Source organism: Mirounga angustirostris, unplaced genomic scaffold, assembly GCF_029215605.1.
Source record: "Mirounga angustirostris isolate CCGP_5_RB_7025 unplaced genomic scaffold, mMirAng1.0.hap1 SCAF_13, whole genome shotgun sequence".
NCBI lineage: Eukaryota > Metazoa > Chordata > Mammalia > Carnivora > Phocidae > Mirounga > Mirounga angustirostris.
The window spans coordinates 73,620,842-73,641,581 of NW_026991721.1; the positions used below are offsets into that span (position 1 = coordinate 73,620,842).

The 20,740-nt window shown below is 38.5% G+C and overlaps 1 protein-coding gene across 3 annotated transcripts in view; it reads right to left on the bottom strand.

Moving 5' to 3' along the window:
- FAM76B (family with sequence similarity 76 member B) overlaps positions 1-20,740 on the bottom strand; it is a 106,326-nt gene that overhangs the window by 48,124 nt on the left and 37,462 nt on the right. For 2 of the 3 annotated variants that reach the window (XM_064577176.1, XM_064577175.1), the window contains exon 10: positions 18,037-18,162. The exons of the other annotated variant lie outside the window; for it this stretch is intronic. In XM_064577176.1, the coding sequence (XP_064433246.1) occupies positions 18,052-18,162 (111 nt within the window). In that variant the 3' untranslated portion in view covers positions 18,037-18,051. Of the gene's footprint in view, positions 1-18,036; positions 18,163-20,740 lie in introns of those variants that run through there. 3 annotated transcript variants of the gene reach the window in all.

Consider the following 20,740-nt stretch of genomic DNA (forward strand, 5'->3'; position numbering starts at 1 on the left):
GATTTCAAGCCCCATGTTGGGCCCCAACACATATACACACAAAAACCTTTACATGAATATTTGTAGCAGCTTTATTCAAAATTGCCAAAAACTGGAAGCAACCAAGATGCCCTTCAACAGGTGAATGGATAAACAAACCTTGGTATATCCATACAATGGAATATTATTCAGTGATAAAAAGGAATGAGCTATCAAGCCACAAAAGGACATGAATGAATCTTAAATACATATTGCTAAGTGAAAACAGCCAGTCTGAAAAAGCTACACTGTATGATTCCAATTATATAACATTCTGGAGAAAACAAAACTATGAAAATGGTAAACAGATCAGTGGTTGCTAGATGTTCAGGTAAGGGGTAGGGTGGATCATAGGTTGAACAGGTGAACTGCAGGGGATTTTTAGGGTGGTGAAACTATTCTGTATGATACTGTAATGGTGGATGCATGACAGGATACCTTTGTCAAAGCATATAGAATAGTACAACACAAAGTGCAATCTTAATGTATGCAAATGTTTAAAAATCATTTTGGAGGTCAAGGGATCTGTATTGAAAACAGAATGCGACAAAGGAATCAAAACATATTATAATGTATGAACAACCTCACTGAATATTGTGAGGAATTAGGGTGCTGACCTAAATAACTTTGGAAATCAGTGGAGTCTTCAACTCTAAAGGCAAAAGGGACTGTACATGTACTCCAGTTGATAAAGTTGTTTCCCACAAAGTCTGGGTTAACAATTCTAAAACCACTGTACATGCATTTTGGAATTCAACAATTAAGTAAATGGATAGCAGAGGGTGGTAGCCAGGTTTCTCACTACTGGAGTCGGAGATTACAAGTAAGCAGTAGGAGGAGCCTAGAATGATCTATGAGTTAGCGTTGGAGGCATCAGTATAAACTAATGTTTAGTTTAATATAGATACAGATGACTACCTATAGAAATGTTTATAGATATGTGTATAAATTCCAGTAAGAGTACACACATATATCTCCTTGCTCTGTCATCGGAGATGACTTTGAAGCAATGATAGCCAATCCCAATGAGCACATCTACTGTCCAGATTTTGGTTTCTAATATCATTCTCCAATTAAAAACAAACAAACAAACAAACAAAAAAAACTATGTCCCCTTGGAGAAACAGCTGATTCTGGGACTTGGGGCAGAAAATATACAAGATACCGTTGAAGCATCTTGTAATGCCAGAATGTAAGAAACTGTTTAAAACCAAACAGATGGGGATATGTCAAAGGCATAAAGGAGCCAACTGAATGAGCTCCCAATGGCAAAGTTTGGACTGATTTGAGTAAGCAAAATAATGTAGCATCGGATTCTAACTTAAAGCATAAATATCCATGAGTTCACACTGATATAAATGATTGAATATCTCAATGGGGATGAATAAACAAATCTCCTGTACAAGAGAACTCCAAATAATTTATGTAGCTAGTCCACCTTTACAGCACAATGCTCCACTGCTTATGTGTGGGGCATGCAGTGACTTTCTTCCAAAGAGTACACTGGAAAGGAGAAGAGTAATTTTACAGCGGAGAAACCTGACAAATACCACCTCATGCCAGGTGATCAAGGTTAATATCAGCAGTGAGGGGTCATTTTGATAATGCGTGCCCTTGAGATAATGCAGTGAGAATGGCACTTTACTTCTGTGGTCATCCTCTCAGATATATTACTCAGTCTAACCATGAGAAAAAAATCAGACAAATCCCAACTGAAGGACATTCTACAAAATATCTGACTAGCGCTCCACAAAATCATCAGGGTCCTCAAAACGAGGAAAATCTGAGAAATTGCCACAGATAAAAGGAGACATGACTACTAATGTAATGTAGGTGGGATTCTGAAACAGAAAAAGGACACTTGGTAAAAACAAGGCAAAAAAAAGTAACGATTTCACAGGAAATCTGCATAAAATATGGCGTCTAGTTAATGACAACTTATCAATATTGGTTCATAATTGGGCAAATGTTCCATATTAACGTAAATATTAATAAGAGGGGAAACTGGATGTGAAGTATATGGGAAGACTGCTATATTTACAATTATGTAAATCTAAACACTTTATTCTAAAGCTTTATTTTAAAAATTATCCATTCTACCTTGAGCAAATGTTGCTATACTCTTGCATTGTACTGTGTTACACTGTGTATCAACAGTGAGCAAAACAAAACTGGCCCATGCCTTCAGGGAGCTTATAGTCTAATTTGAAGCAATGACATTCAGCAAATACACAGGGAGAGACAGCACCTACGTTGTGAGGATTTTATTAAGTAGAATGGCTACAGAGTCTGTAAAGATGTCCTGAGACAGATCCCAAAGAGAGAAGCATCATATCCTTTACTCTGGACCTCAACCACAGGCTGCCTTTTTTTTTTTATTTTTTTATTGTTATGTTAATCCCCATACATTACATCATTAGTTTTAGATGTAGTGTTCCATGATTCATTGTTCGTGCATAACACCCAGTGCTCCATGCAGAACGTGCCCTCCTCAATACCCATCACCAGGCTAACCCATCCTCCCACCTCCCCTCCCCTCTAGAATCCTCAGTTTTAACGCAGCCGACAAGCACTTCGTTGATGACAAAGGGGACTCTGTAGAGGGTGGGGGTAAGCAGGGCATGAATGGATCTATCAGAATCAGAAGATCGGGGATCGCATTCCACATTCTGTCTCTCATCAGTCATTTCAATTCCTTGACCTACAATTTTTAACCAGTAAAATTTAGATAATAATACTTACTCTTCAGAGTTGATGTGAAGGTTAAATGTGATTGTATAAATTGCCAACCACATTTACTGTCTACTTCCAGCAGCTTAGCTGGAACCTCACACCAGTCTAACACATCTTCACTTTTCTTAGATCACAAACTATAGGCTTGTTAGGTACAGTTTCCCCTTTCTCCCCTAATTTGCCCCTCTCTTCTTGAGAACTCTTGTCTCTCCACACCTGACTTTTTGATCTGTAAAATCCTGCTGTGCAATGACGCTATAGTTCAACAGAGCTGCCCAAAATGGAAAAAATTGTTTTTCTAGTTGCTTTGCTTTCACACAAGGAAACTCGATTTATCTTGCAGAGGGCGAAAGGAAGCTGCTTTATTTCTGGAAGCAGGGAATATGCTATAGAGAAAGGAAAAACTAGACAGTACATTTGAACTTAAAATCTAGGTGATGCGATCTTATTAATTTGTATATCACTAATTCAGAATTTTCGACAATTCATACAGGATTCATGTGCTTCTACTGACTAAAAATGAAACCTGGCAGCTGCAGTGTAATATATTTTGTGGTATATTCTATTTACATTAACTGACCTGATATAAACAAATCCGTGTTAAGTTATATTAAACATATGGAAACACACTCTTTTAGATGTTTCTATATATTGGATAATTTAGTCACACTCATTCAGGATATGTGATGTTGTATTGTATTAGTATTACCACAGCTACTGTAACTGAACCCAAGGGCTCAACAAACATACAAATAGCTGTTCATAACATAATGCTGCAAATGTTAGGATGGAAATGAAAGTAGAAAACAATTTGGAACTTCAAATCAGAGGATGTCCTTGGGGGAGCTCTCATCAGAAGTCATACAAATATATTTAAAACCAAATTCATTGTCTGTTTCAGATGATGATGTCTAGCACCTACTGAGGAATTGGGTATCTTAACAACTTTACCAGCCCTGAAGCAAACATAGGATTAAATATTGTCCTTGCCTCCCCTCACCCCATCCTAAAATCTGGAAGCGTTAATGACTGTTTAATGAGGTTGATGGTAGTATATCTAGAGAAGAAGATATCACTGTACCAAACATTAAAAATACTACAAAGAAGATTCTGATGTAAATATATGTAAATACATATTTTTATCTCATTCTATGAATTCATAAATATATACTTTATCCTACCAAAAATCTTAACTCATTCAAATACATCATTATTTCTCTAGCAATTTTAGCTTGAATACTATATGAAATATTTTTCTTATAGTACTTCCAAAAGTATTATGAAATGAGTTCAAATAAGAAAATGTTGCATACCTATCTTCTATAGAGAAACTGAGATAAAACTCTCAATATCCTTTTGCTTACTATTTTTATTATTAATACTCCACATTTTATAGCCTCTATATTTTTCAATGCCTTTTTATAAAACTTATGTCATTGGTCTGTTTCATAAATGCTGAAATACTTTAAAAGATACTGAGGACCTGAATTAAAGTCATACAGCAAATAAGTGGTGGACCCAGCACCAAACTGCAGGTTTCCTGACTTACAGCCAAGGCTTTGTAAGTCCTTTCTAGGCCCCATGTTATTTGAAGTACAGCTGCAGTGAGAGTTGTTTATCAAAAGAACTTATTATGGTGATCACTTTGTAGTATATGCAAATATCGAATTATTATGTTGTACACATGAAACTAATATAATAGTATATACCAATTTTACCTCAATAAAAAGAATATTTCTCAATTTAGTTGTTTATAAACATAAATAAATGAGACCGAGAATGTTAAACTTTGCAATATCAGAGGAAAATGAAATTACCTAACAATCTGTTCAATTAATCAATGCAGACAACAAATCACATCAGAAAAAAAGAGTCAAGCCCACAAAAGTAATTAATTGGACAGAGCCTCATTCACTCCATGGCATATAATTAGTGATGGAGTATTTTGGACAATTGTGGGAATTCTAAAGAACTAGAATTTTTTTTTTTTTTAAGATTTTATTTATTTATTTGACAGAGAGAGAGAGATAGCGAGAGAGCAGGAACACAAGCAGGGGGAGTGGGAGAGGGAGAAGCATGCTTCCTGCCGAGCAGGGAGCCCAATGTGGGACTCGATCCCAGGACCCTGGGATCATGACCTGAGCTGAAGGCAGACGCTTAACGACTGAGCCACCCAGGCGCCCAAGAACTGGGATGATTTAGAACAGAAAAAATAACTATGTTCAGAGACAAACATATCACCTTTCCTTCGACACCTGGATCATTTGCAATTCTTTCTGTCAGAAATGACAGACACTAACTTCAGCCTGCTTAAAGCAAGACATAGGAATTTATTACAAGGACATTGTGCTGCTGAGAATCCAAGATCACATGTGTAGGGCTCATGATCACAAAGACTCTTTTTAAACACTCTTTGCACGGAGGCTTTCTTTTTTGTCTGAAGGAAAGAGCAAGAGACTGGAGTAGAGGAGACATCTCCACAGAGAACACAGTGGGTAGAGAAATCTGAACTGACCTCTTTCTGCATGCTCCAAGATGCTCACCAAGGATTCCCTCACTTAAGTGGAAAGACTCAGGCAGGGCTGGGGATTGGCAAATTCCTACAGTTTTATAAATGAGGGCAAAGAAGCCAGCGAATTCTGGGCATTATGCTAACGTGATTGCACTGCTGCCCACAGACTGGAGAAGGCAGAGGACATGAGTCACATGTATACCGGGGGTGCGATACAGAGAGGGAGAGAGGGATTCTCCACAGGCCAGTGGAGAACACAATGTGAGATTTCTGCACTAAAGCTTCCCCCATCAGTGGCTTTGGCACAGTCAAATAGCTTTAGGACTGAGGAAAGCAGGGAGTGGGAGGTAGGGAGGAACCAAGGCAAGCGCCCTGGGCAGCAGCATCTGCTCTTTGGCATTGGGAAATCTGGTAATGGACCTTACCCTAGGCAGTCAAGCTGGGGCCGGAAAGAAGTAAAATGGTGGTGTTTGGGTATATGCATTATGGTGAAACACTCTAAGGATAACTCAGAAGGAATCTGTAAATGTTTTTAAAGGAGTCTGGAGTGAATGAGACAGAACCATAGAAATACGGCATTTGCACTGCTATTCTGACCCTCTCATTTTACCTCTCACTTAGTGTGGCTTGGGAAACATCGTGCATACATCACTATAATTGTGTGAATATCTCTCTATCTCCATATCTATAGAGTTCTCTGAGTACTGCCTCTGAACCAGACTATTTCATGGTACTTGATGGTATAGAAGTTATTCTGTACATTTGTTTGCCCTTGCCCACTTCCTGACATTCTGTAAGAACTCAATAAACCTTTGTCGTTGGTGACAATCCTGATGCCTCACATACATGGGATCCTTTCAGTATCATTTCTATCCTCAGCAAGAACTTCTACCTGTGATATTAGGCAGGATATCAGGAAGTAATACATATGGACTATAGCAACAAAAATCTTTTGAAACCAGACACACCTATTATATTCATTTTAAAAGACATGTCTATATTACATAATACATTCTGGAAAAGTCTGTATGTTGCAATGAACCGCATATAAAGGCAAATGATCTTTTAAACACTGATCATTGAAAAAATTCTAGAGTAAATTCATTGGTAAAGGAAATAATCACCTCTCATTCATCTCTTTGTAGATTTGCAGTGCCTCTTTAGCAAGTTTGCAGAAAGAGGATAGCACAGCAGAGTGAAAAGTATGGGTTTAAAATCAAAAATATAAATAAATAAATAAATAAATAAATAAATAAATAAATAAATAAATAAAACAAAATAAAAAAGACTAAGAATCGATCTTTACCTCCATTAACTACCTGCATGACCTTAAAATGTTTTCTTAGATTTGTTGAGCCTTAGTTTCCTATCTGTAAAGTAAGGCTATTACTGATCTCACAACTTACTCTGAGGAACCATGTGAAGAACTTGTACATAGCAGTTGCTCATATGCAATATGGTATGCTTTATATTATGTGTGTGTATGTATATACATACATATATATGTATACATACATACACATACACACATAGTACTAAACTTATATACTATACATATATATGTATGATACCCACATTTTTTGTTTCTGGAGAAAATAGTATTTCTAGAATTTTTAAAGTATATATAGAAAAACAAAAGTTAGAAAAATTTGTAACACAGGTAAACAATAACAACTCCTCAATGTTCTGGATAAGGACTATTAAATTTACACTTTTAACTGTTTTTTTCATTTTACTGAAATTAACATGTTGGTATACTACTTTACTACTGCCTAGATAAAGTTGACAGTTTCACCTCAGTTCCTACTAAATGAAAAAATAAGTGAATGAGACGACCTTTTCTATATTTGATGCCTCCATCTGTATGAAAACCCCAGTCAACTGGTCAGTCAGTACCTGTCCAGATAAGATCTTACTAAGTGCTCTTTTTCCATTGGAATGATGCACCTGGCTTCCCCAAAATCTTATTTTTGATAATTCCATTGATCCTTTAAATTTTGGAAAATTAGCAATGAATTCCAAGAGTCAACTTCAGATGGTTTTTCTTCTTTTGTAACAGACATAGTCACAGAGATACCATGATCCTTAGTTGCTGTTTAATTTTCAATATTTGTATATTACAGTTGCAAAACAGGCCTCAAATATGTTCAAAACCAATGTGTTTCAATTGCAAGGTTTTCCCAAGAGGAAAATTAGAATAAATTTTTTATGTTAAAATCACTGCTTTGCATTCTGCAACCTTAGCTGATTTCTACGCTAATGTGGAAGAATTATAGGAATCATTTCTGCAACACATCCATCATTAAGTTTGCTGGAAGATAGCTGTTTGAGGGCTTACAGAGGCCAAAACATGAGTTGGAATTATATGTGCCTCAATGTTGGGAATTCTTTGTGTCAAACAAATCTGTCAGTGTGTTTATTTCCACATAGGACATTAGTTCTTATTTTTAGATTCTCATTAAACCCAGTAAAGCAGGTGTCTGCATAAACTGAAATTTCATTGATATGCTTGCTCTGCATATAGATAGAAATTACATTGCTCCTTATTATTGGTAATGCTTGCCTTAAAAGCAGAATCTTAAAAGTATTTTAATAAGTGGATTTAAAAAGCTCTTTAGTTTCGGGGCGCCTGGGTGGCTCAGTTGGTTAAGCGACTGCCTTCGGCTCAGGTCATGATCCTGGAGTCCCTGGATCAAGTCCCGCATCGGGCTCCCTGCTCGTCAGGGAGTCTGCTTCATCCTCTGACCCTATCCCCTCTCATGTGTTCTCTCTCTCTCATTCTCTCTCTCTCAAATAAATAAATAAAATCTTAAAAAAAAAAAAAAAAGCTCTTTAGTTTCACTGTAACTCACTTGGTCAAACTCTGCTATCACAAATGTAGTTTCAAAGAGAAAGAAATCACTATTTGGCAAAATGTTGGCTTAGCACCAGCCAGTCTGCTACGACTGATCTTAAGTGCTTTAAATCAAGTAATAAAATTTGAGATTTGGAAATGACCTTGTAGATTATCATATTGTCCAACCTCGTATTTTACAGATGAGCAATTAATGCCCAGAACTCTCTCACAGATCTCATAGTATCAAATGCTGACATACCCAGTTTTGTGAGCAGTCTCAACTCACAGGATATCAACATCAAAGGTTTTTTTTAACCCAAATAACCAATACTAGTTATGCTCTCATGAACACCCCACACAATTTTCCAATCCAGGCCATTTCCCAGGCTGGGTAGCAGGCTCCCTTAAGGTAATTTATTCTGGTTCCATAGCTTTGTAGCCACTTTCAGGCATTTATAAAAAAAAGTCACATTTTGGATCTTAAAACAGTGCTATTCACTTAGCTTCAATCTCAAATTTGATTCAAAGCTCTCCTCCTCTTTTCCCCAGCACAGGCTAAACTCATGACCCTAGAAGCTTGAGAGGAGGCTGAGGATAACAGGGTTATTGACTCCTCCCCTCTTCACCCTTCCCCATCCTATCTCCTAATTCTCCTGTAATGTTGAGGCAAGGAGGAGGGAAAGGGAGAAGAAACTGTGTCTTCTTCTGTACCTGCCCTTGATGAGGTTCCCATCCCTTTCCTATGGTGGCATATCCTTTCCAGCCAAACATGGGTCAGCAACCCCTTCAGTGTGGTTGACATCCAAATAACATTGGACCTCTTTTTTCTATTCACACTTGATTCCTTATTGACCTCACCCAGTCTGGTAACTTTTAGTAACTTTTGTATGTTAAGAACTCCCAATATCCAACTGCCTAATCATTGTCTCTCCTTGGGTGGTCCATCATCATCCCAAACTTCACATGTCCACAAAACCTGCTCCAGTCTTCCCCATCTCAACTAATGCAACTTCATCTTTCTCATTGCTCAAGCCAAAATTTGAAATCAAATTATTCCTTGCTTCCTCTCTAATCCCATATCCAGTCTTTCCACAAGTTCCATCACCTCTACCTTCAAAATTGTATCGAAGATCCAAATCCATCTCACCATTTCCACTGCTGCCCCCCATCCAAGCCATCATGAGCTCTAACCCAGATCATTACAATGCTCTTCAAATGGATCTGCCTGCTTTCCGGTCTTTCTCAACACAGCAACCAGAGTGATCCTGTTAAAACCTATATCAGATCGTTTCATGCCTCTGCTCAAAATCTGACAGATGGTCCCTATTTCATTCAGAATGAAAGCCAGGGGCCTTACCATGGCCTAGCTGGCCTTATATGATCAGCTTCATCCCCCATTCTACTTTGGCCTCCTCTGCTGCTACATTCCTCTTCACTCACTCCACACCAAACACCCTGATTCCCTGCTTGTCCTTAACAAACACTCTTGGCACATTTTTTTTTTTAATTGAAGTATAGTTTACATACTATAGAATGTGTAAATCTTAAGTGTCCAGTTCATGAGGTTTTGACAGTTATATATACCCACGTAAACACCACACAAATCAAGATCTAGAACATTTCTATCTCCTATAAAATTTCCTCACATCTTTTTCCAGTCAATTCTTACCCATGCCCTTAAGAAACACTTTAATTTCTGTCCACCATAGATTTAGTTTTACCTGTTCTTAGACTTAATATAAATAGAATCAAATACAATATATTCTTTTGTGTCTGGCTTCTTTGATTCAACACAATGTTTTTGAGATTCATTCCTGTTGTAGCATGTATTCATAGTTCTTTCTTTTTAATTGATGAGTAGTATTGCATTGTATCCATTGTATGAATATACCACAATTCATATACCCATTCTCCTCTTGGATATAAGGGATGTTTTCCATTTGGGGGTAATATGAATAAAGCTGATATAAACATAAACATTAGTATACAGTTTTGTCTGGACATTTGTTTTTGTTTCTTTTGAGTGAATACCTAGGAGTAGTATTACTGGGTCATAAGCTAGATATATATTTAACTTTATTGAAGCAACTCTTGCCTTCTGGCCTTTGCTCTTGTTGTTCCCTTTACCTAGAATGCTCTTCCTCCAGGTATCTAATGACTCACTCCTTCACTTCCTCAACTCTTCACCAGAAGTCACCTTCTCAATGAACTCTACACTAACCAGTCCCACCTTATCCTCTACCCCACCTTAACACTCTCACTAGCTGTAAATATCTCCATAGCACTTTTCCCCTTTAGCATACTATGTAATTATAACTTACCATATTGACTGACTGCTTTGTTTTCTTTTAAAGACAAGGGATTTTTTTTTTTGGTCTCTTTTATTTATTAATATGTCACCATTGCCTAGAACAGGGCTTGATACTTAAGTTGACACTCATAAATAACTGTTAGAGGGAAGGAAGAAAGGAAGGACTCAGAAAGAAGGGGACAATGTCTGAGGTGTCTCTCAAATTGTCAGGACATCTCTACTCTATGTGACTTCTAAGGTCTCCCAAGCTGCTGAGACAGTGCCGAATTATTCCCAGTGAATTTCAGTGCTCACTTCCATCCCATCTGAGCTCTTCATGGAATTCCCAACCTTTTTCTTCAGCACATGCAAGGTGTTCTCTTGTGCCAAAACCTCAATGTCTTCAGGTGGAGTTACTAAAATGTTTCACCCATCAGGAGTTAATCTGCTTGGGTTCTGCTGTATGTGTCTAGATGTATCTGTATTGGTTCTCTCCTCATCCCTTGCCCCAAGCATATACCCCCTGATTGTGAGGGAAGTCTCAGACTTCTTTGCCCTCTCTTATGAGCAGCACCTAACCTCATCTCCACTCTCTTCTCCATTCTCTACAACCCAGAAATCACTCATATAGTCCATTTCCAGAATTCCTTCAGCTGAATAGATTCATGGCTTGTGTTTCTCTTCAGAGCATTCACTACATGGAAGTAGCTATTATTTACCATATTACCAGGCAGAAATTTCTAGAAAACTACATTTATTTTGCCCTTTCAATATAAGCCCTCACAAATAGAACAACAGTAGTAAGATTTTTTTTAATTTAAGCTTTTTCAATTGAATTTAAATTAAAAAATAAATAATAAATAAATAAATTTAGGGTTCTTTCGAGGAAAAAACTAATGGTCATGTGTGGGGACAGGAGATATATGGGAACTCTCTACTTCCTACTCAATTTTGCCATGAACATAGGACTTTTCTAAAAAATAAAGTTTATTAATTAAAAAAAAGAAGTGATTACTTTGCCCTACAAATAACAGTGAATTTATGTAAGAATCACCACCCATTCAATTTTTACTGATCCAGTAAATGTGAACTCATTCAGAATGTAAGCAAATTCTGTCATCAAGTAAGTCAGTGTTTGTTACTATTATAGTTTAACAAAGCTGCTTGTCTCAGAAATCTTCACGTGATTATCAGTGCCTGTTTTGGTCAGGGTACAACCAGGAAAATACAATTCACTTAAAGTATTTGAAACAGTTGTTTGTACAGGTGGTGAAAGAGCTGAGAAGCCAAATGGAATCGTGAGAGGGAATCCGGAAATTACCACTGTCATGGAACCACTACTATCCTTAGGCTGAAAAGATAAAGGGAAGAAGCAAAGTTACCAGAGCCCTGATGTCAGGGTTGTCCAGCAGAAGCTGGTTTCAAGGCAGGCCTGTCAAACAGGAATTAGTTCCATGGAAAATATATAGCTCAGCCAGAGATACCCACAAGAAAGAGAGGAATAAAGAGAGATACCCTGGCATCTTCATTTCTCTTACCCTCCACTCTCCTGCACAGCTTCCTGTTGGCCACACTGACCCAGAAGCCAGCTGCCACATGAACCTGGGAAACAGCCCACAGGGATCAGCCCAGTCAAGCAGGGGAAGTGCAAGGAATAGATCTGAGGCCAGCAATCAGCTTTGGGCCAAAGCTAGAATAAACAGATATTGCAGAATTTGGAAAACATTCAAAAATTTCGGTCAGAGTGAATGATTCTCTATATGGTGTTATTCTAGAACAGTATATGCATGTACTAACATAAGCAAGGGGAAGGGGCTTATGCCCTCCAGAAGGAAAGAAAGAAAGAAAGAAAGAAAGAAAGAAAGAAAGAAAGAAAGAAAGAAAGAAAGAAAGAAAGAAAGAAAGAAAGAAAGAAAGAAAGAAAGAAAGAAAGAAAGGAAGGAAGGAAGGAAGGAAGGAAGGAAGGAAGGAAGGAAGAAGAAGAAGAAGAAGAAGAAGAAGAAGAAGAAGAAGAAGAAGAAGAAGAAGAAGAAGAAGAAAGAAAGAAAGAAAGAAAGAAAGAAAGAAAGAAAGAAAGAAAGAAAGAAAGAAAGAAAGAAAGAAAGAAAAGAAAAGAAAGAGAGGAAGGAAGGAAGGAAGGAAGGAAAGAAAGAAAGAAAAAGAAAAGAAAGAAGAAAGAAAAAGAAAGGAAGGAAGGAAGGAAGAAAGAAAGAAAGAAAAGAGAGGAAGGAAGGAAAGAAGAAAGAAAGAAAGAAAGAAAGAAAGAAAGAAAGAAAGAAAGAAAGAAAGAAAGGAAGAAAGAAAGAAAGAAAGAAAGAAAGAAAGAAAGAAAGAAAGAAAGAAAGAAAGAAAGAAAGAAAGAAAGAAAAAGAGAGGAAGGAAGGAAAGAAGGAAGGAAGGAAGAGAAGGAAGGAAGGAAGAGAAGGAGGGAGGGAGGAGGAAAGACTACCTAATGATGAAACATTACTAGACTAGATCAGTATTCAAGGAGAACTTACAAATGGGGGTCTCAGTTTCCATCACACAGCAGCCCTATTCTTTTGGTTTCTTATGGCATAGAGATCGGTGGAAATGAGCCAAAAAAGGGAGGTTAGAAGTTTTCATTTTATTTCTGGACTCCAGTTGCAGCATCGGGGGAAAAAAAAAGACAGTAATGTTTCAGGTCTTATCTTGACATTAATCTCAAAGCTTTGTATATTTTTAGAGAAATGAAACTAGTAAATAAAATCAGAAGATATGGCTTTTTTTTCTTTTTGACATTGTGAAGTTATTTCAACAATAAAAAAAATTTATGTCTGAAAAAAGATTGTGACCCTAAAGGTCAAGTGTTCATATACTTCTTAAGTCTGTAATTTTCTAGGCAGGATGCTATGACAAGACTAACAATTAGGCCATTGTTGCAAAAGTACTTTGATAACTTAAAAGCAGTAGAGAGTGCCCAGGATTTTGAGTTCCAAGACATGGGTCCGAGTACGCCTTGGAGCACTTTCCTAGCTGTGCATCTTTGGACAAAGAACTTGGCAACTCTGAGCCCCAGGTTAGTTGAAATAAAATCATTACAGTCATGGTATCACTCCACAAGGTCATTGTGACAATCTAATGGAATAAAGTTTGTGATCATTACTGTACAGATGTTGACTACTGTTTTCCTTTTTATTTCAGGGACCCAAGAATGAGCCTTCCTTTTATCAGAAGAAAAAACATGGCCACAAATATTATGTAGTCAGAAGCAACCTAAAACAGCCACTGTATAATTAACCCAGTCTTCAGAAGAGAAAACAATTACAGGATTAGAGGAGGAGAAACACAGACGATTTTCAATCCCTTCCCAGCTGCTGCAGCTCAACGACAACCCTCAAACTCACTTACCACACCCAGCTATGTTACTGAATCTTTACCGCCCAGAATATTCCAGATGTGTAGGGCTCACCTGGGTCTGGCAAGCCTCTAAACAGGCAAACCAATATTTTCCATACTAAAAGTGGACTAAATCTTTATCAGAAGAAACAGAGGTTACCTGAACATCTTTATCTTAAAATAATTGCCAGAAAGGATGGGGAAAATTTAGTTCTGTAAGTCCAACTTTCTGGTAGTAGTTTTCTTATTTAAGTACCTCCTGAGAGGCGGTTTTTCTCACCAAATGACCAAGCTCTGGTTTCCCTTTCAGTGCTTTGTCTTCCTCTCTGGTTCAGAACCCCAGTATGATCTATCACTGCCCACTCTTCCTCTCAAATGACACTTTTTGTCAAGAACCACTTTCCCTTGTTTTCATAGAGCTACCATTTTGGTCCCTCGGAGGAACCTGGCAAAGAATTCATCATTCAAGAAGTGTTTAAAGACCCATAGTTGCCATGCACTCTTCTAGGCACTTGGGATACATTAAGGAATAAACAAAGATCTCTGTCCTTGTGAGGGAGACAGACAACAAATAAGAAATACAATAAAGAAGCAAACCATATTGTGTGTTAAGTGACAACTATTAGAGATTTAAAAATGCACTGTAGAGGGGCACCTGGGTGGCTCAGTCGGTTAAGTGTCTGACTTCGGCTTGGGTCATGATCTTGGGGTCCTGGGGTGGAGCCCCACATCTGGCTTGCCACTCAGCAGGGAGCCTGCTTCTCTCTCTCCCTCTGTCCCTCCCCCTGCTCATGCTCTCTCTCTCAAATAATAAATAAAATCTTTTTTTAAAAATGCACTGTAACACAGAGTCAGTAGGATGAAGCTGCTGAGTTGGGGTTGAGGAGAAGGGTAGAAAATGTCCCCTGTCCTCGGAACAGTTGGTGAAGACATACGTCTTTTCCTCTGGAATGGGGTTTCATACTGGCAAGTAATAGCTTTGTTCCCTTCCCATTCGAGCAAGTAATAGAATTTTGCATAGTGATTTTGACTCTTTTAATTTCCAGATCTGATTTAGCAGAACGACATATTAAGATACCCTGGTTTCTATATCCATTATATTTCATTAGAACTAATTTGGCTTTCTCTATCTCTAAGTACTCGATCTTTCCATCTTCCCTTCACAAATAGAATAATTACTGGTTCGTGTCTTTTGACGTCAAAATAGTCCAACCACTGTCAGAGCTCTACCAATTCAATTCTAAAACTTTCATTTGACTCCCTGGACCTCATGTGAACTTCCATGGATACAAGCCTATCTTAATAAAAGACATACTCACTCTGGGCAAAATAGTGAAGCAAGGAAAGACTGGGAGGGAGCCCCTCCACAACTCATTTCTGAGACTCTTAACCCATTTATTACCACACTTCTCTTCTTCTCTTCCCCTGCAATGTACAAGGCTCTGATGGGGCCCCTGACCTGTGCATATCTCCCCTGCCCAAAGCATACCTCCTGTGTGGCATTACCTTGAAGACTTTCACATAACAGATAAACCAGTGGTTTATAAACCTTCTGCTTTATCCCCTCCTCATGCATACATACTTTCATTTCACAGTGTTTCATGTGTCTGTGAGTCTGCCTGTCTTTTCCCCTGAGCCCTGAGCTCCTCAAGAGATGTGTTTAGCTGTTTTATCTCCTGTCACTAACATCCAGGTTGGGAGAACATTTATTCTCCCACTTGTTTCCAGCCAGAGAAGAACAGGAATGTCTGCTCCCCTCCTCAGAAGAGAAAAACATGGAGGAACTGATGCTGGACGGGCTGAGGCCCTGAGAGGGAGGGGGCCTTAGGCCCATCACCGAGAAGGTTCTTAGCTTTGTGCAAGAATGAATTCAAGAGCAAGCCATTTAGAAAAAGGGACACAAGGCCCCTGGGTGGCTCAGTTGGTTAAGTATCTGACTTCGGCTCAGGTCATGATTTCCGGATCTTGGGATCAAGCCTGCTCAGCGGGGAGTCTGCTTGTCCCTCTGCCCCTCCTCCTGTTCATGCTCTCTCGAATAAGTAAAATCTTAAAAAAAAAAAAAAAGAAAGGAAAAGGGACAAAGATTTATTAAGTATAGAAGTAAGAAGGGAACCACTTCATAGAAAAAGTAGCGGTCTCTCCTCTCGGGTAAGGAAGAGGACCCCTCTTTGCCTCTAGCAAAGGGTTCTATAAGTTTCTTTCTTTCTTTTTTTTTTTTTAATTTAACCATATAGGGAGGGGCTTACTCTTGAACTTTGGGCATGTCACTTACATTGGAAGGTTAGTTTTTCCTTTGTCTTAGGGTTGTAGAATTACCCACAGGGAGCAATTTTAAGAGCATTCAGGCTTTATGACTTTTACTATGGGAAGGAGTTGGGTCTTGTGGTGGTCCATGAGTTGAGTCACAGTTAGGTCTTGTGACTCCTTTTAGGACCTGCTGACTTTTAGGTTAAGGGTCAGCCTAAGACCAAAACAGCTTTACTTTGGTCAGCTTGACTCCTGAGCCTTCTTTCCCTCCCTCCTCAGAACTTCTAATGTCTCTCAAAACCCTCTTCCACCCCTTCCTGGGCTGCTTACTTCATTGGGAATGTGGGAGAAGAAATCACACAGCCCTTTCAGGCCAGCCTGCCCTCAGGACGCCCAGATGTACTGTCACCATCATGGGGTATAAGTGTATGGGGTAGGCTGCAGAGTAAGGGAGTTTTAATACTCTTCCAGGGCCTGGGTGAGTAAGTCTGCCTAATTCAGAAGTAAAGTCTTAGATGGCCCATTGCAGATGCCATTTCTAAACCACAGTGCGTAGTCAGCCTTCCCAACAAAGCCAGCTTTGCATGTCTGTTAGATTCCTGCATTTATGCCTGAATTGGCTCTGAATGCCACAGCTAAGCAGAGGGCCTGGCTCATGATATGCACTCAAAAGTGAGTAAGCTTAATGAACTAATATTGTCAGGGATTTTGTGATGCTTGAATAGAAATGTGAAGAATGACCTAGAGGCAATTCTAATGCTCAGGAAAATGGGGAGTCAGCTCTCACTGAAAAGTCCAGGAGTCATTACTTTACTTAGAACTCTAGGGAATAGGATCAAGCTAGGGTGAGTTGAAAAGTGTCTAACGTTGGCTCTGTGTTTCCTTGTCTCCACTCTATCATTAGTGTGTTGACCCTGAGCTGGGGCACATCCCAGGAATAACTGGTATCTTTATCCTAGAGATGCCCTTCTCAAAGTGTGATCTCTGGGATTCTGCCTGAGCAAGATATTCTTTAGAAAAAGGAAGAAAATAGAACATGATTATCAAGAGTATGGGTTCTGCAGCCAAACTGCTTGGGTTCAAATCCCGGCAAAGCCACTTGCTCATTATGATCTTAGGAAAGTTTATTGAGCACGCCACACCTCAGGGCCATCATTCCAGAAAATAAAGATACATAGATATATGGATTAATTGAAGTAATCTATGTACAACATTTAGTGTGTATTACATTTAACATAATAGATACATAGGTGCTTGATGAATGCTGGCTTCCTTCTAAACATTTGACAGTTGTATTACCTCCTGCTCTTTGAAATTTGCAATGCACATATGTACCCTTGGGGCTCTGCACTAAAGACACACATGAAATTTGTTCAATACAGGAATTCCTAAATCTATTTCACCGTGAACTCTTTTTGTGGTGGGTTTTAAAGTTATTCTTAACATCCCATGCAAAAACTTTAGGCAACTTTGCCATCAGACTGTGAATCTAGCCGATGGCCACACACACCCCTGGTGACCATCAAACCCTAAAAAAATGAGATCTAATTCCGATATAGCCCCCATTTGACCAGTGAGTCATTTCCGAAGCCTAACAGTGTAGCTTCTCTTCTCCATCTGCCTTCTCACGACCAGTGCTGCGCACAGGCTTTTGTTAATCGAACATGCAAAGAGCCACCCGCAAGCAGTGATCTCAGTATATATTTTGACTCATCAGCCACCGAAATCAGAGATGAAAGCGACATCTAATGGCTGAGAATACATAAATAGCCATTTCCATTCACTTTCAATTACCCTGCAGAGGAATCTGGTCACAGATGAGCTCAGTAAATTCACAATATGTTATCCTCAACAGCCAAGCTGAGCAAAATCACCTAATTTGTTAGAACATTAATCCTCTAAAAGTGGGCCAACCCTAATCATTTTATGGCTTCAGATTTCTTAATGGTAAAGCTAAGAGGACCCCCAGGGATGCCCAGGTGTGACCTTCAGTTAGTCAAGTGCAGACAGTCTCCTGATAACATAGACACACTAGTCTGGCAGGTGTCTTTCACCAACTTATCTTGGAAAGATGTCCAGTCTTTCCAAAGTAAGGATTACCTTGTGCTTATTTCTGAATCCCCAGGGATGGGCATAATACCAGGTACATAGAGGTCGCTTGACATATATCTGTTAAACAAAAGATAAAGTGATTGGCAGTTACCCTCAGTGAAGACGAAAGAGAGAGACCGAGAAAGACGGAGAAAGGTTTTTTTTGGTTGGTTGGTTGGGTTTTTTTTACACTTCTCAGTCTGAAGGTGGAGGTGAAGGCCCTCTTTGCTTGAGTCTATCTGTGAGGAATAGTTCTGAAATGCTGATAACTTCAGAGTACAACTGGTAGAATAATATAACAATTGAAAGCACAGACTCTGCACCATACTGTATAGGATTCAATCTTGGATCTGCCTCTTAGTAGCTGTGTGACTTTAGGCAAGTTAGCTAGCCTCTCTGTATCTTCATTACTGAATTATCAGACAAGGATAATAATGAGGGTTGTCATGAGTAAATAGATTTTATATACCTATACCTACCTATCTCTGTATCTCTATCTATCTATCTACCTACTTATCTATTGAATGTCTGGTACACAGTAAACACAATGCAAACTTGCACCATTACTATGTGGGGGTGCCAGGGTGACTCAGTCAGTTAAACATCTGACTCTTGATTTCTGCTCAGGTCATGATCTCAGGGTCATGAGATCGAGCCCAGCCTCAGGCTCCATGCTGGGCTTGGAGCCTACTTAAGATTCTCTCTCTCCTTCTCCCTCTACCTCTCCCCTCTCCCCCTCCCTCTCCCTCTCTAAAAACAAAAGGAATTCTATGTGAAGGACAAGTAGTAGAGTAGTAACAAGTTCATGAACACTTGCTCCCATGTAAATTGCCCTCCCTTAATGCTGTTCCCTTTTCTGCACCTCTTAGTATCCACTTCTCACAAGGCTGATAAAGCTTGAGGGCCCAGCAGCCTGGCAAGGAATAGTATATTTTCCTTTGGCCTTGCTTCCTACTCAGATCTCTCTGGTACCTAGTTGAAGTGATGTCAAGGACACCATTAACCATATGGCAGACCTGAGCACTTTGGTCTTCCCTGTTCTTTTGTCTTGGTGTCTTTCACTCCTACCTTCCACCATCCAGATGTCATGATAAATTTTAGCCACGTAAACCTCCCACAGCTGTACCAAGAGAACTATAGCCACATCCTGGCTTGGATAGCGAGTCAGTATAACACAAATTCATATCATTAGCAGGATGATTATCACCGGCTGACCAGTCATAGCGGCCTTCCTTTTTCCCCAATGAAAAATGGCTTTTTGAAAATCAACTATATTGAGGTATAAATTACATATAATAAAATGCTCCCATTTTTAAGTGTTCAGTTTAGTAAGATTTGACAAATGGATACACCTATACAAATACCAACATCTTCAATACATTTGCATCACCCCAAAAAGCTCCCTTGTGCCGGATGGTAGTAATTTATCCCTACCCCAGTCCTAAGCAACAACTCGTCTACCACTGTAGGTGAGTTTTGCCATTGCAAGAACTTTCTATAAATTTGCTGTGTCTTTTCTTGTATACAACATATTTTTAAGGGTTATCCATACTGTTACATGTTCCAGTGGGTATTTTTGTGTGTGTGCTAAGTAGTAATTCCAATGTGTGGATAATTGGTTTATCCATTCATCTGTTGATGGACATTTGAATTGTTTGCACTTTTTTTACTATTATGAATAAAGCTTATATGAACATTTATGGACAGCTTTTCATGTGGACATATGCTTTTATTTCTTTTAGGTAGATCCCTGGGCATGATTGCCAGTCCTATGGGAATTTTGTGTTTAACTCTGTAAGAATCTGCCAGACTGTTTTCCAAAGTGTTTTACCATTTTATATCCCCATAAGTAATTTACAAGAGTTCCAGTTATTTCACATTCTTGCCAATATTTGATATTGCTAATCTTTCTAATTTTAGTAATGCTAGTGGGTGTGTGATTATATCTCATTGTATTTTAATTTTCACTCCCTGATGATTAGTGATGTTGAGCATCTGTTCCTGTGCTTATTGGTTGTTTGTATGTCTTCTTTGGTGGAATAGCTGTTCAAATCTTTTGCCTATTTTCAGCTTGGCTTTCTTTATCTTATTATTGAATTTTGAGAGTTCTTTATGTGTTTAGGATAGGCACCCAGTTTCTTGTAATGTCTTAGTCTGGTTTTGTCATCAGAGTAAGACTGGCTTCATAAAATGAGAGTGAGAAGTATTTCCTTCTCTACAGTTTTCAAAAAAAGTTCATGTAGAATTTGTATTATTTCTTTCATAAGTGTTCAGTGGAACTCACCAATGAAGCAATCTAGCAAATCTGTAGTTTTCTTTGTGGGACATCTTTTAACTTTACACTTTAACTTTATTTTCTATAGATACAAGGCTATTTAAATATTCTACTTTTATCTACATTAGTTTTGGTAATTTGTGCTATTCAAGAAATGCTTATTTCATCCAAGTTCTCAATTTTTTTAGCATACAGTTGCTCATAATATTTCCTTTTTTCCTTTTAATTTACAGTAATAAATCCTGTTTTATTCTTGATATTTTTAAGTTGTATGTTCTTTTTTTTCTGATCGGCTGGCTACAGGATTACCAATTTTAGCCACCTTTTCAAAAAAATCAGCTTTTGGTTTTATTGATTTTCTGCTGGTCTGCTATTTAATTA